General features: G+C 35.4%; 2 protein-coding genes across 2 annotated transcripts; both read right to left on the minus strand.

Annotated features, from left to right (window-relative positions):
- Positions 1-1,985: 1,985 nt before the first annotated feature.
- LOC149425838 (cuticle protein-like) lies at positions 1,986-3,461 on the minus strand. Its single transcript, XM_089643687.1, has 3 exons — positions 3,448-3,461; positions 2,667-2,822; positions 1,986-2,501 (listed from the first exon to the last, which is right to left on the minus strand). Exons 1-3 carry the CDS (start codon positions 3,457-3,459, stop codon positions 1,986-1,988), a joined length of 684 nt encoding a protein of 227 aa, XP_089499813.1. The 5' UTR covers positions 3,460-3,461.
- Positions 3,462-9,923: 6,462 nt separating this feature from the next.
- Positions 9,924-11,224, minus strand: LOC149425839 (uncharacterized). The gene is made up of 2 exons (XM_089643695.1): positions 11,213-11,224; positions 9,924-10,802 (listed from the first exon to the last, which is right to left on the minus strand). Exons 1-2 carry the CDS (start codon positions 11,222-11,224, stop codon positions 9,924-9,926), a joined length of 891 nt encoding a protein of 296 aa, XP_089499821.1.
- Positions 11,225-15,948: the final 4,724 nt, after the last annotated feature.

Below are 15,948 nucleotides of genomic sequence, written 5' to 3' on the forward strand. Positions count from 1 at the left end.
TCCAGGATAGCACGATAGCACAATTTATGCACGATAGCACATATTATTAATGCACGATAGCACAATTTCCAAAAAACGAAATTGCATTCACAATACGGAACAGTTTTTCTACGAGGTGAGTCAACGTGTAAGTCTAGAATACTACATTCACAACACGGAAAGGTTTTTCTAAAAGGCGGGTCAACGTGTACGTCTATAATACTGCATTCACAACACGGCACGGTTATTCTCCGAGGTGAGTCAACGTGTACGTCTAGAATTTTTTTTTTTTTTTTTTTTACAGTGAATACCTCACAAGAGTCCCAACTGCTCCCGTCTGGAGCCAGTGAGACTATGGCATCCCCAATTGGGGGATGTTGTGAGGCTGAAGGTAAGTGGGGAAGGGAAAGAGGAAGGTGGGGAAGTACCTGGCTATTCAGATCTAGTCACTAAACACGGCTAAAGCCATTTGGAGCAACGTTTCAATTATGAATGGTGGTCTTACACCAGGGCGATACTGGTAGTATCTTCCACTCTGGAACGTGCCGCAAAGATACTATATATTATTTTAATTTTAATTTTAATTAATTAATTGTGAAATAACACAAATTAATCAAATAAAATGTATTTGCGCACGCCGGGTTCGAACCCGCGACCTTCGGAATGGCAGTCCAATGCGTTACCACTGGACTATGCCGGCCGTCAAATACTGCATTCACAACACGGAAAGGTTTTCCGAGTTTTATTGAGGAGAGCTTGTGATTTATTTTGAGAGATGTGCAGCGATTGGTGAGTGACATGTGTGGAACATTGCGTTTAACTTCGATATGTTTATTACGTTCAAATTCTTTCTATTACTTTTGATCTTTAAGGATGCGAAATTAATTATTTTGACAAAAAAATTATGTCTTTATGACCAGAAAATTGGATTTCATAGTCTGTGACAAATCATTTCTTTCGAATACATGAACGGGGAATTCACATTTTGATAAATTGTGGATAACATTTATTTGAAAGGACCATGATTGTATGGGGGATTCATATTGTTTCGTCACATTTTGCAAACGTATGTCTGCTACGTTGAATATTATGAGTTCACTAGTAAATTAACTAGTTCCAATACCCACCATCAAATTTTTAGTTCGAATCACACACTGAAAAGCTTTACTACGATTAAAATCAGCTGCAAATCTTATACTAATATTTGTCTTCTCAGCAAAATACCTCGAACAGTGGGCACTGTTGTCAGGAATCAATGCGTTGATCTATTTCTTTCCCGTAGTAGGTATATTGCATGTGTAAAATTGCAAAACCCTCTACCAATTATCATTCTATAAACACCAGGAACTGAACGGTATTATTCTCAAAAAACGTTTTATTTTGATAACACGGCCATCGAGTGTAAGTAATTTTGTTTTAGGCAAATCATACTCTTCTCTCGAGGTTTAAAAAGAACTCAAACAAGAATTCATATTAGAACAGGATTAGTACTTGCCTTAATTTTAACAGGCCGTAAAACATCACAATTCAATCACATGATCACGGAAAACATCAACACCAAATCATATTTTATAAAAAAATATTTGTAATGTATCAATAAAAAAATAAAATCCTAAAATTCATTTTTTAGAAAAAATTAATTAATTTATGACCACCTGAAAACCCAGGTACTTCCCGATCCTTCTTCTTCCCCATCTCATTCCCTTCCTACTACCTTCAGCCTCACAACATACCCCGATTGGGGATGCCATGGTCTCATTGACTGAGGATTGGGCTAGCAGTTGGGATGATAACATTACTATGCCAATAAATATAATAAAATTTATGAATATCACATCGAACTCAAATGACAACTAAAAAACAGCATTTCTCCAGGAGTTCAGCCAAATAATAAGTAGAAAATTTTTGGGATTGAATAATAATTTATTGCTACTTAAAAATAGAAAATTTTACGCTAACTTATAAAATAAACAATGTAGGAACTGCCGGTCATCTAAGTATCATTCTTAATGGTAGTAGGACTGCCCCTGGGTGGAGGGGGCAGCCTGGGAGTAGCTCTTGTAGGCGGGAGCGGCTTGGGAGTAAGATCCCTGAGAAGAACTTTGGGAGTAAGAAGGAGAAGAGTGGGAGTAAGAAGCAGATCCCTGGGAAGATCCCTGAGAACCCTGAGAGTAAGAGGGAGCAGAGTGAGAGTAAGAAGGAGCAGCCTGGGAGTAAGAGGGACCAGAGTTAGAGTGAGAAGGAGCAGCCTGGGAGTAAGAAGGTGCAGAGTGAGAGTATTGAGGAGCAGCCTGAGCAGCTTGAGCAGTCTTAGTACCCTCATGACGAACAACAGCGTTGAATCCGCTGTGCTCATCAGCTGTGTATTCTACAATACGACGGGTTCCATCAGCTTCAATCAAGGTGTAGTATCCCTCTACCTTGTCTCCATTGCGGGTCTCCTTCTGGCTCTTGATGTCTCCTGTCTTCTCATCATGGACGGAGTACTCGAAGCTGTACTGGGCTGGGGCGTACTGTTCCTCGTGTTTCCCGTATGAGTATTGTTGCTGCTGGGGAGCGGAGTGGGAGTACTGTTGATTCTGGGGAGCGGAGTGAGAGTATTGCTGCTGCTGAGGAGCAGAGTAGGAATACTGCTGTTGTTGAGGAGCGGAGTAAGCAACTTTATCCGGGGAGGTATATTCGTGAATAGGGGTGGCTACTTTAGCGGGGGCGGCATACTGAGCAACAGGGGCGGAATAGGTCACTTTCGCAGGGGCGGCGTATTGGGCAACCTGAGGGGCGTAGTGGTCTTGCTGAATGACTCCAGCACTGGCAGCGGCCACGAAGCAAGCGAAAGCGAAAACCTGAAAATAAGCAATGTTACATAATATTTTATTCTAAATGTATAGATTAGGTAAAGGGTATACTATGTAGGGATTAGGTAAGTAGGTTATTTTATCATGAGTTGCCGTAAAATTTAGATGGAATTTTAAAGAATCCAACTGCACAATCCAAATTCAATCAATAGGAAGTTTGAATATAAATTTTAAATGTGTTTTTTTTCAGTGCAGAAATTCTTCTAAAGTACCATACGTACTCCTCATTGCCCCAGAATACTAATGGAGGAAAATAACTAAGCCGAAGACATTTTAAATTTATCGCTTAACAAATACAAAAGATTGTTACTGAAGCAGTTTAGTTATGTATAATAAATACAATAATTTTTACAATGAATATCTAAAAACCCCTAAGAAGAGCGTTTATAAATAAATTGTTGCCGTTATTTTTTAACCGGTTACTAAGTTTTATCTTGTAGCTTTCACGAGCAATGGCATGGTAGCCCTGATGGTGAATGCAAAGAATGCAAAAGAACACTAGCCATAATTAAATAGAACACATTTAACACATCACTTAACGATAAACTATTTTCATTACTTAAATTGCACGAGGGCTTATTAAATTCATAAAATAATATTGTCATGCACGTACTTTGAAAGCCATATTGTGTTGTATAGATCGAGGTATGAAGTGAACTGTAACTTTAAACGAATTTATCCAACAATATATACTCCATCTCAATACCCCACCAAACTCATTTCTCCAAATTGATTGTTACCCGGCAATTATTATCGTGTATTAGACATTGCGTCATAATGCGATAATGCAAAAAAATATCTGCGCGCCTTGTACTTACCGCCCATCGCGTAGGTACCTACCCTTTTTTTACATATTATAGAGACATTGAACTTGTATATAATGCAATCACCGGATTCTTATAATGCAATAGTAAGGTGATAGCCGGCCGTTACATTATGCAAATCATTTTTAATATTAATCATTTATGAGATGATGTCATCATCATCGGCAGACAAAGTCCTAAGGGTAAAGAAAAATATGTTAGATAAGGCATATTGATATGGGTTTACTTTATAATTTTTCTTTTTTTAAATACAGCTTTTTTTATTTTTACTTTGTTTTTGATTGAATGAATAAATCGATGAATGAATGAAATGAAAATTAACGCATTTCTGACATCCGATCGAGCTGAAACTCGGAAATCAGACTCGTTGTCGATGACAATGCATTCTATAAACTTTTGGTAGCACTCAGCACTTTTACAGCAATTAACGTGAGAAATAAATATCTGCACTATCCAAATAAGGTTCGGCATAGGTATTAGCGGTTTTAACTCCTGTCTCCGGGGAGGAATGTTCAATCCTGTGAAATTCATTCGTTGAGGGCCTGAAATCCCTTTTTAACCGGATTACGAATAATTTAAAGAGATTCTTAATAAATTAGTAACCCCATGTATAAGCTCTGGACCAATTCCGGGAATAGTTGCGTGGTAAGACTTTGAATGTGCAAATTGTAAATCAAAAGCTGACGCGTTCTTAATAAGCCTTTATTCCAAAAAGGAATAAAGTCTGATCATCACCCAAGAATAACTAACAGAAACAACAATTTTCTACTGATTTTTAAACTTTTGTAATGGTAATTTTTAGTTTCGTGTAATTAAAGTTTACACGATAAAAACCTGGGTTAAAAATTTTAATACTTTTAATGTCGATTTGTAATACTAAAATGAGAAAGAATTTTTCATGTGCTTTCAAGAACAGTGTTTTATTTTGAGATATGTACATTCAAAACTGCGAATTTATCTGGTATCATCTCTAAAGCCAAAATATTTTCCTTGGAATCGGTATTTAGACAGTTCTCCTAAGAGCAGTAGGTACAGTAAAACGCTTTAGGGCTTAAAGCAATGATACTCAACCTTTTTCTTCTGCGGGCCATATTCATATGTTTGTAAAGCTACGCGGGCCGCAACGCTATACTGGTATGACAAAAAATATCATGAAACCCACCACCCCCGTTTTTTTGGAAATCCATTTGAGTAACCATCAGTTTTGCCAACGGATCTTGGCCTAATGTCGCCGTTTTTCAAACATTAAGTAGCCGAATTTCAGTTGCAGTAATTCTAATGAACTCAAATAAATTCTGCCCACATATTCCCCACAAATATTCTACGTGAGCTTGATTCCCCCTTTATTATTCGAAATCCATGGGGGGGGGGAATTCCCCACAACAATTTTTCGAAATCCATGGGGGGGGGGGTAGCTACGGAATTCAATTTCAAAAAAATTGTTTTTTTAGATAGATCTAGCGTGTGCAGTAGCAACACTCTTATACCAGATCTGATGTTGACACGACAACGACTATCCTCTTCGGGTTTAAATGTCTGTACGTCAAAGTCGCAATTAATCTCAAATTAACGTGATATAGAATGCCAGATTTTGTAAATGTTCCTGTTATTAAATGTATTGAGGGCCGCACAAAATAGCTTGGCGGGCCGCAGGTTGAGTATGACTGGCTTAAAGCATCCTTAAGCGTAGTCTGAATCAAAATATTTCGATGTTATATTATTTTAACTCGTATTACTAGAAATTTTTACACCAGATTCCATCTACAAGGGCCAAATTTGTGGGCTACAACTAGAAGTTCAATAAAATTCAATGAACTACCGACGGATTGAAAAGAAGCTTAAAGCCTTGCTGCTTTTTGTGGGTTATGCCTAAATACTATAAAGAATAAGAATTAGATGTAGTGTGAAGTGTGCCTAAATTTCATACAAATAAGTTTTACGTGCAAGTAATTCTAATAGTTTATTCTAGATAGAAAAATGTTATTTTTTGTAACTAAATAAAAACATTAAAAAAATATATTTTTATATAAATAATCTGATATAATTCATATTATGCACTAGATACAAAAATGTATTTTTTATAAATAAATACAAAAAAAACTGTTTTTAAACATTTTTAAATAAATAAGTACTCTTATATAATTCATATTAAATTTTATCTCATTTTCAAATACACAAATTAGTTGATTGTTTTCCGTCAAAGTAGACACCCTTTGTAAGGTAATAAAAATTAATCTTGATGTAAAATTTTCATTATCTTTTAACTTCTACAAATCAAATAAACATACAATCCTTTTGTCATCACTATTAGATACATGAAAGGGATCGAAAGATACGAAGATAATGTGATTTTATTATAATATAAAATAACACACTCCTCACTCCTTCGAAACGTTGTTTGAAAGATTTGAATACTTTACAAATTTTTTTATTAAGGCAATGCACTACGTCGTGTAGTATTTTAAATTGAGCCGCTATCGATAACAACCCTTATGTAAATGGCGATAAGGTTTAAATTCCCGCTTAACACCATACGCCTGTTTTGATTTATGCAAGAAAAAAACATGGCCAAAAAGTGCCTTTTATGTTATTTTGTGGATGTTCAGGAATAAATATTTAATTTTTAAACTACTTAATGACTTAATTTTCCACATTGTACAATAAAATCATAACCGAAAATGGGTTCGTAAGTTGGAGATTTTGAACTTTAAAGCAGTTTTCATAGGCCTTTACATTATTTTTTTCTGGGCTTATAAAAATATTTTTACGAAAAAAATATTCGATTATTTCAAAGATCAAGATGTATTCTACTTGCAATATTTGATTAATGCATCTGAAACATTTCTAGGCGACCATATTTTCAAACCAAAAACACATGATTTTGCATTACTTCGTATGGCATCGCCTTAATAGTTATTATCTAATTTATTTCACTTCGCATACCGTTTTTAAAGGGAAAATACTTAACTAAACTTTATTTAAGTTAACCAAGGTCTCCTTTTATAGATGTTCACACAAACTTTGCAATAATGCAAACATTAGCAATTTTAAAAAGCAAAGTAATAATCTTCAAAAAAATTTACTTGCTCACAGCCAAATTTGTTATTTTGTTAGATGTTCCTTGTTGCGTTCTATACTGTTTCTATGAAAATCTAAAATTCTTTAAAAAAAATGTGCATGAACGTAAAATGGGGTAGCTTTGGTCCATTTTCAAATTCGAAACTGAAAAAAATGTGTCGGAAAATTATAAAACAATAACAGAGTGTGGATATACTATTTACACTTATTATTATCACACTAATTGCATTAATTACTTGGAGAAAGTTTACTGGTAAAAAAAACATAAAACTAAAGCTGACAGCCATTTATATGTGTCAGCATAATCGTACTATCTCCTTCATGAACGAATGTCTCTTTCATATATTTAGACATACGTTATTTAAAATTATTATCTATTTTATTTTTAAATGAAATATGTATTTTTACAATAAACATACAAGTTATTACATGTTAATGTGATAAAGAAGAAGAATAGGAGCATTTCCTCGCCTTAAATAGACAAGTCTCTTGTGTTTGGTAAGGAAATTCGTGTTCAAATAATAAAGTCATGTAAATAATAAAATATTATAAATAATACTTACAAGAAAATAATAATAAGTAAATTTAACCGATCAGTGGCTACGATCAGGCGACGTGAGTTCATTTCCTCGGATTGCCTCCCTCACAACACAAGCCACATTTTCCGCTTACTGTGATGGTAGTAGGAGATTTTAAAATAGTGTCAGGTTATTCGTAACCTAGGAATGTTAGTTTGTTGTTTATTTTTTTAATGGTCATAATTATAGAAAAAAAAAAAATAACAAGAAAATAATGAAGACAAAAAAGCGCGAGATTTGTCGAAAACAGAAAAAGATTTTTTTTAATAATAACTCACATCATAAAAGTTATTCCTAGATAGAGGTAGGTATTTTGAATATTTATAAGTTATTCCTAGATAGAGGTAGGTATTTTGAATATTTATAAGTTATTCCTAGATAGAGATAGGTATTTTGAATAAATATAAATTATTCCTAGATAGAGGTAGGTATTTTGAATATATATAAGTTATTCCTAGATAGAGGTAGGTATTTTGAATATAAATAAGTTATTCCTAGATAGAGGTATGTATTTTGAATATTTTTAAGTTATTCCTAGGTAGAGGTAGGTATTTAGAATATATATAAGTTAGTCCTAGATAGAGCTAGGTATTTTGAATGCGCTTGGGGTTCGATTTTTGAATTTCAATATTATGAAGATTTTTATCATTATTTTTATTTCTTGCTAGAGCAATCCCTATGAGTTACAGAACTCATTTTAGGAGACGAGGAACTTAAATTATCTTGCTGATATATTAAATACTGTTAAAAAGTTATTTTACTGTTTTCCTTTAAAAATCTGTGTAAACTGTAATCATTTGTACAATATTTGTACGTGAATAGAAATTTGGGGATCAGGGTGAGGCACTAAATAAAAGGCGTGTGGTGAAGTTCACTGTGTTTATTGGTGAGTCAGTGTAGCCGTGATGAGGAGATGATGTAGGACAGATGTAGAATATCCGGTTGCTCCGATGATGTGCTGGTCACGCGCGGGTCAGTGAGTCGACGAAGGGCGCTGGTGACCGAGACTCGATGACTGTCAGGCACTGGCGATCTGGGGAATCAATACTCCAGTGCTGACGGAGGCCGAAGGTGCGGCGGACCTTGTAGGCAGTTGAACGGGAGCGGCGTAGACCAGTGAGGATGCTGCGTGTCCTCGTGGTGGTCATGATGGCGTGGAAGAAGCGCTGGTCAGAGACACTGGAACCAGGGCGCTTGTAATCCGAGTGGCGCTTGCCAGGAACGGCGATCTGGACAAGGCGCTATGATGATGTCCCGATGGAGTCCATGGTGGTACGGGCGAAGCCGGGTACGTTGTCCTTCGCGGGAGGCGCAGGGGGCGCATCGTCACTCGTAAGATTAGTAAATCGTTGGCGGCAGATTGATGACTGACTGACTGACTCGCTGCGTCGGGCATATTTATACTACACGGCCGACGGCAGCAGTAGGTAGATGGATGGCAACTAAATTCTAGGCACTCGCACAGACTGTATGTTTCAGGAAGTTTCGATGGCGCGGCAATTATGCCTAGGCGCTAGACTCGAACCTTCCGGCGAGTTCTCGTAATGTGAAAGACGGACTTGCGATGTTATTGTCGTCGATAGACAAGTAGGTGCTTGAAGTACGTAGGTTGCTCTGTTTACGATGCGATTTCGACTGCAGGTACATAATTCGGGAGTAGGTACTAAGTAGGTCGAGCGGTTTCTTATTAATTAGTTAATCTAGATTTTTCTCGACGCCACAGAAATAAATAAATACCAATAACACATTAATTTACCATAAAAATAAGAATAATTTAATGGCTTGTATATGTGATCAATTAATGAGTCCTCCCAATTGTCCGGAGCTAGTGAGACTATTTAATCCACAATTAGGGTATGTTGTAAAGCTAAATCGAACGGGGAGAGGGAGGAGATAGGAAAGTGGAAGGTTTTTTGCGTGGAGTTAGTTTCTTCGAGTTTTTTAATGAACGAAAATGTTTAAAAATTTCCAAATTCATAATTTGTCACAAAAATAACGTTACGGTATGCAGTTGCCCATGATTTGGATTGCTTTTAAAAAATTTGATGAAGTCACCCTTCAATGTTTTACGCATTGGTACGATTGTTATATTATTGTGGAACGTGTATAGCTGCATCTTTTTAATGCATGAAACATGGCATATATCTTATTAAAATTGATTACAGGATGAATCTTGGCTCAATATGCGAGTAACACACGAATGTGAAAGTTTCTATTTTGTTTTAACTTCATTCTGAGAACAGAAGATAACAAAGCCATACCTCTCGATATTACTATTAAATCAACATTTATAATTATGCTAAATATGATCAGTTAATTGAGACATTGTTCGCAAGAGGTCGGAGATTCTTCAAACAGTACAACACAAACATAGTCGCTCGGAGAACTAAAATCATGTGGGTAGGTGTATAGGTACAGAATAACTTTGATACGTTATATCAGGCTTACATTACCATTATGTTTCATACTATTATGTGGATGGGTGGAATGGGCAGTAACAAACATGTTGTTTATCATTTGAGTAATAATTTATTGCTACTTAAAACTAAAAGTTTTGCAAACTTACAGAATAAATAATAAGGGAATGGCCGGTCATTTAATAATGGTTTTTAGTGGTAGTAGGACTGAGAACGAGAGGCCTGGCCGTATCCTTGGGCGGAGGGGGCAGCCTGGGTGTAGCTCTTGTAGGCGGGAGCGGCTTGGGAGTAAGATCCCTGAGAAGAACCTTGGGAGTAAGAAGGAGACGAATGAGAGTAAGAAGCAGATCCCTGGGAAGATCCCTGAGAACCCTGAGAATAAGAGGGAGCAGAGTGGGAGTAAGAAGGAGCAGCCTGGGAGTAAGAAGGAGCAGAGTGAGAGTAAGAAGGAGCAGCCTGGGAGTAAGAAGGAGCAGACTGAGAATATTGGGGAGCGGCCTGAGCAGTTTTAGTACCCTCATGACGAACCACAGCGTTGAATCCGCTGTGCTCATCAGCGGTGTATTCTACAATACGACGGGTTCCATCAGCTTCAATCATTGTGTAGTATCCCTCGACCTTGTCTCCATTGCGGGTCTCCTTTTGGCTCTTGATGTCTCCTGTCTTCTCATCATGGACAGAATACTCGAAGCTGTACTGGGCTGGGGCGTATTGTTCCTCGTGTTTCCCGTAGGAGTACTGCTGCTGTTGGGGGGCGGAGTGCGAGTATTGTTGCTGCTGGGGAGCGGAGTGAGAGTATTGCTGCTGTTGGGGAGCGGAGTGAGAGTATTGCTGCTGTTGAGGAGCGGAGTATGAATATTGCTGCTGTTGAGGAGCGGTGTAAGCAACCTTTGCTGGGGCGGCATATTCTTGAATTGGGGTGGCTACTTTGATGGGTGCGGCATATTGAGCAACTGGGGCGGAGTAGGCCAATTTTGCTGGTGCGGCATATTGGACGACCTGGGGAGCGTAGTGAACTGGTTGAATGACTCCTGCACTGGTAACAGCCACGAAGCAAGCGAAAACGAAAACCTGAAACAGAAGTAAACAATTTTTAATGGTTTTTAACACAATAAAAAACCATCTGCATTAGTTGTGTCAAGGTAATTTTTAAGCTTAAAGTTGGAGAAATCGAAATAATGCTACTATCAACATCGCTGTGATTTTGTTCCACAGTGTTCATACGTTTGTGAAGTTAAACAATCAGCACTTATAAAGCTCTCTACGTTTTTTTTAGTCACAATAATAAACGGCCCGTTATCCCAGAGGTAAAAGCAAGCCTTTGTTGTTCTATTGAAACTTCTTATAATATAAAAAAAAAACACTTGAAATATCACTGAACATTCATTTAAATTAAGTTTACTACGACAAAACACTTATGATTTTAAATGGATCTTATGACAACTCGTCAAAATCCTGTTGTTTTAATATATTAGACGTACTTTGAAAGACATGTTGTGTTGTGAAGAGATGATTCGAACTGTACCTCTAAGAGAATTTATCCAACAATATATACTTACTCCAAATCCCCACCAAAACAATTTCTCCAAAATGATTGTTACCCAGCAATTATTATTACATATTATTTTGCATTAGAGATTGCTCCATAATGCGATAATGCGAAAAAATAAACTCGCGCCATGTACTTAACTTACCGCTTATGGTGTAGGTACCCTTTTTTTTATATGGAGACATTGAAATTGTCTGTAATGCAATCATCAGAATGTGGAGCATTCTGAGTTGCTGGTAATCACTTTGATACTGGGTGGCTATAATATTATGCAAATCAATTTGAATATTCATATTTTAATAGCAATATTATATGGCGAACTTTTTCTTATTTTTAAAATGCGTAAAGAGATCTAAGCGATGTTTTTTTTGTACATACGTTCCTATTTAAGTTTTAAAAAGAAGTGTTTTGGTTATTTTTTAATGCCTATGTTAATTTAATCATGAAGAGGAATATACAAGCCGAAAATGTGTATACTCTAAGGACGGGTTGTTTTGGAGAATTTGAACAATTATTCAAATATCAAAGTTAATTTTCAAGTTCTGTGAAAGATTTTTTCAAGTCCTGTTATTATTTCAGTTCTATCAAGCAACTAGCCTATAATGAATTATTAACAGAATTTAAATATTACTTCCACAGAACCCGATAATAAACGATGAAATTTGATGAATTGTTCAAATTCTCCGAAACAACCCGTCCTTAGTGTACCTTATATCGCACGAATGTAGGTAATGGGCATAAAAATGGCTAAATAAACGATGTCTAGAAACGCTCGATTTTGGTGCGAAAGTGGTTTATATTTATTTTGTGAATAATTATATAAAAAAGAAAAAGTTTATCAAGAGAAAGGGTCACAGATAATCTTAGCCACAATATCGTATTTTTAAAGTTGTTTATTCTTTCGTACATTTCTTATATATTATTTTTTTTTACTAGTTTCCTCTTAAATTTTTTATAAATTAAAACAAAATTTTAGTTTATTTTTACTTAAACGAAAAGATAGGAAAAACTTCAATTTATTCAAAGCATATTGTTTGGTGTTCATAATGTAAACCGATACATAGTAAAGACTAATCGAAAATATTGATTTCATGATAATCTACGTGTTCGTAGATGCCGTTAATTTAATCATTTTGTCAATTTTTGCTTTAAAATATTATTAGTAATTATTTGTTGCGCTCTTACATTCGCCTTAAGTAATTCAACTTTCTTTCAGTTACTGTGAAGGAGAATGTAAGAAAGGGAATAGTATAGAAGTATTCGAGGATGAAATACATGCCACAATCTGATGATATACATGTCTAAGTCCAGGTTTTAGAAGAGTTTATTAAACGGATGGGGAGAAAGCAGAGTTTATGTCATAAGTCATTACAGAGCGGTCTGACCCCTGCACAAGTAACCTTACTATTGGTTAGATTCTTAAATCACAATTATTGCATCCTTAATAACATTATTTGATGTTACGTCGCATAAAAGTGGACTACGTGGAGCCAGTGCACGGATTGCAGTCCGTTTTCTATAAAACTTTTAGTATATTCCTTAAATATCAGAAAACGTGTTCATGCACTTTCAATTTTTATGAACTCTTGTTCCGACATCGCGATAACACATTCAAGTTTTACTGAAAGTTTATTAGGAAACCTATCAATTCATTCGCCAAAGGGTGCAATCCCGTTTTTAACGGGATTACGAACAATTTGAAGATGTTCTTAATAAATTATAAATGTTTTCTCTATGTGGTACTGATTGGTGTGGTCAGTATCAGTGTTCTGAACTAAATCTTCTGTTTTGAAAACGTTGTCAGACCAAAGGAAGTTGGTAAGTGTAGAAAAGAAATACCGTGCAATTCAGAAATGCTTTGAAAAACATTGATGAAGCCTTTTATAAACAACGTTTCTATTAGGAATCCATTAACACACGATGGTAAGATGTGGAAATAATGCTATATTTAAACTGTTATTCCTCCTCGACGGGTTTTTAATCCATGACATCTGTGCCCAGAGTTTTAAGTTATTCCACTTTTATCATTTTACTAAGCGTATACGCGTATGTATTAAATGTGTTCCACATAATTTATTTTCTACCAATATTCCTTAATTCTCAATTAGTCTCGGGATCAAAGATATTACACTTTTCATTAAAACATTCAGTCCACAAAGATATTATGTACATCATTTGTATTGTTTACAGCTCAAGCGTACTGAGAACAACAATCAATTTACAAACAACTATTATTAATATTTTGACTCTGTGGACTTTACGAACACCGCGCCACATAAAAGTACTGACGCCGTAACGCCCACTACGTACGAAGGTTACGCAAGATTTTGTGCAAAGAAATTGAATAATTTATTTTTTTGTAAAGCAATCGACCGATACGAACTATAATTAGTTAAGCTTTAATCTGGTCCTTGCTAATTTAAAATTATCCGCAGAATAAAAACAACTTTTTTCGTCAAATGTTGGAAGTTGTTTTTACTCAATGTCTATTTGGTTAATCCTTCGCAATGTAACTTAATAAAAAAAGATGAATAAGGTTGATCTTGTTGGAGCACGACATGGATAAAAATATGATTTTTTAGGGAGATATTAATCGAAATTGTTGTGACAATGGCTGTCCACTTAAAATGTAACATTAAATAAACAACAAATTAATAGGCTGTGGCCCGGATTAAGGTACTTGTTATGAATAGGTTGTGGCCCGTATTAAAATACTTGTTTTAGCAGATTGTGGCCCGGATTAAAATACTTGTCTTAAGAGGTCGTGGCTCGGATAAAGATATTGGTTTAGGTTTTGTCCCGGATTAAATACTTGTTTTAAGAAGTTGTGGCCCGGATTAAGATACTTGTTTTAATAAGTTGTGTCCCGGATTAAGATACTTGTTTTAGTAAGTTGTGTCCCGGATTAAGATACTTGTTTTACTTAGTTGTATCCTGGATTAAGATACTTGTTTTAACAGATTTTGGGCCGTTTACTATATTTGTTTACTATATCGTAAACGGCCTACATACTTTGGTGAAAATTCTGAAGCTTTTAAAAGAAAGTAATCTTAGGAAGCAAGCTTTAGATAGGTACTCCACGATGAGGCACCGAATTTATATTTATCAAAGATAAAATTTTTATGGTGACTTATTTATAGTGAAGCCATCAATCAATGTATTTATTTATTTAACGCCCAAAGGGCTTTTATATCTAGGTGGTACAATTTTGATGACAGACAATTTTGAAACATGATAAAGAAATAGTAAAAATAAAATTAAATTAATAAATAATATATGCAAGAAACAAAATTAAAAATAACAAGAACATAATTTTCAGCGATTAAACTGATTTACAAAAATACAACTTCCATTTAGGAATAGTAATATTAATGATTTACTTGCAAATATAAAATATCCGGAAACCATTTTATACAATTGATACAATTTTTTTATTCCTCTTGTTCAGAAAGAATTGGAGGAATTGTATTTTCAGTTATTGTCGAAGGAATATCTAAGGAAATGTTTTTTACTAAAAATAATAAAGTATTCTTTTTTGCCAATGATTAAATCTTTGTTGTTAACTTGCTTATTTATTTATCAATAAAAGACCTATTGCGTTGCTGCATTAATGTTACATTTGATCCAAATAAAACCGAATACCCAATAAATGTATGTATCCGTTATTGTGGAAATTCAATGATACCACAATGCCACACTTTGCCACAATGAGTGAGAACAACACCCATGTCATATCGCGTATTTATAGTAAATCAAAAAAAAAATTCCACACAGCCTTCTTGAGCCATTCGAAACAAGAGAAGAAAGCGTTAAAGGAAACCCAAAAGATTCCTCAATCATACACAGAATAAAATCTTACATCGTAATTCTAATAATATCTTAAATGTTCTTTTAAAAGGCAACCATATATTTATATACTTTTTCTATTCCTTTCTATTGCTAGTAATGACCCGTTTTGTTATTTTTTTGTTGTTTAATTGGCTGCAAGGTGAGACAATAGAGTTTCCAATTTATTATATTAATATTTTGACAGCCTCAGACAACCGCACATTGTGCAATGGCCGTCTGCACGCCATACCACACAGGACAGTGTAAATAATACCTTGTACCGCCATCAAATTAATCAACTACTTACCTGTAATAGCCCAGGTGCGTGCCCGAATCTAATTGCTTTTGTAAATTAATCATTTTATCAAAATCTTTAAGAACAAACGAAATTTGTTCTCAAATTTGATAATTATTTACTATTTTGAATGGATTTACGTAGTTAAAAAAAGTTTTTTAAACTAAATTTGGAGTATGCATTTATTCAATGTAGATCGTATTGTGTTATTGATATATCTTGTGGTTCCATGGTTGATGCTCAATTTAATGCCATAATGATAACCATCAGCGGGACTTTAAGATGTACAGTGTACACGTCTCCCTTGGCTTCCCGTACTTGCAAACATAACCCCGCCAAATATTAGGCGAGAGATCGCAACACTATCGGAATACAAGAAGGCGTTGCCAAAAAACACAATACCTTTGCATCTCTCACCCTGCATGCCGTTTGAAGTGCCGAAAACACTTTTGAATGGAAGAAGTGAGGATCCTCCGATTTTATCTCGCTCCAGAAGATAGAAGGAAACTTGTGGTGGAGTGACAATCGGCCAACGCGCGACGTTA

Source organism: Hesperophylax consimilis, chromosome 2 (genome assembly GCF_061612785.1).
Source record: "Hesperophylax consimilis isolate HC1 chromosome 2, BYU_Hcon_1.0, whole genome shotgun sequence".
In the NCBI taxonomy this organism is placed as follows: Eukaryota; Metazoa; Arthropoda; class Insecta; order Trichoptera; family Limnephilidae; genus Hesperophylax; species Hesperophylax consimilis.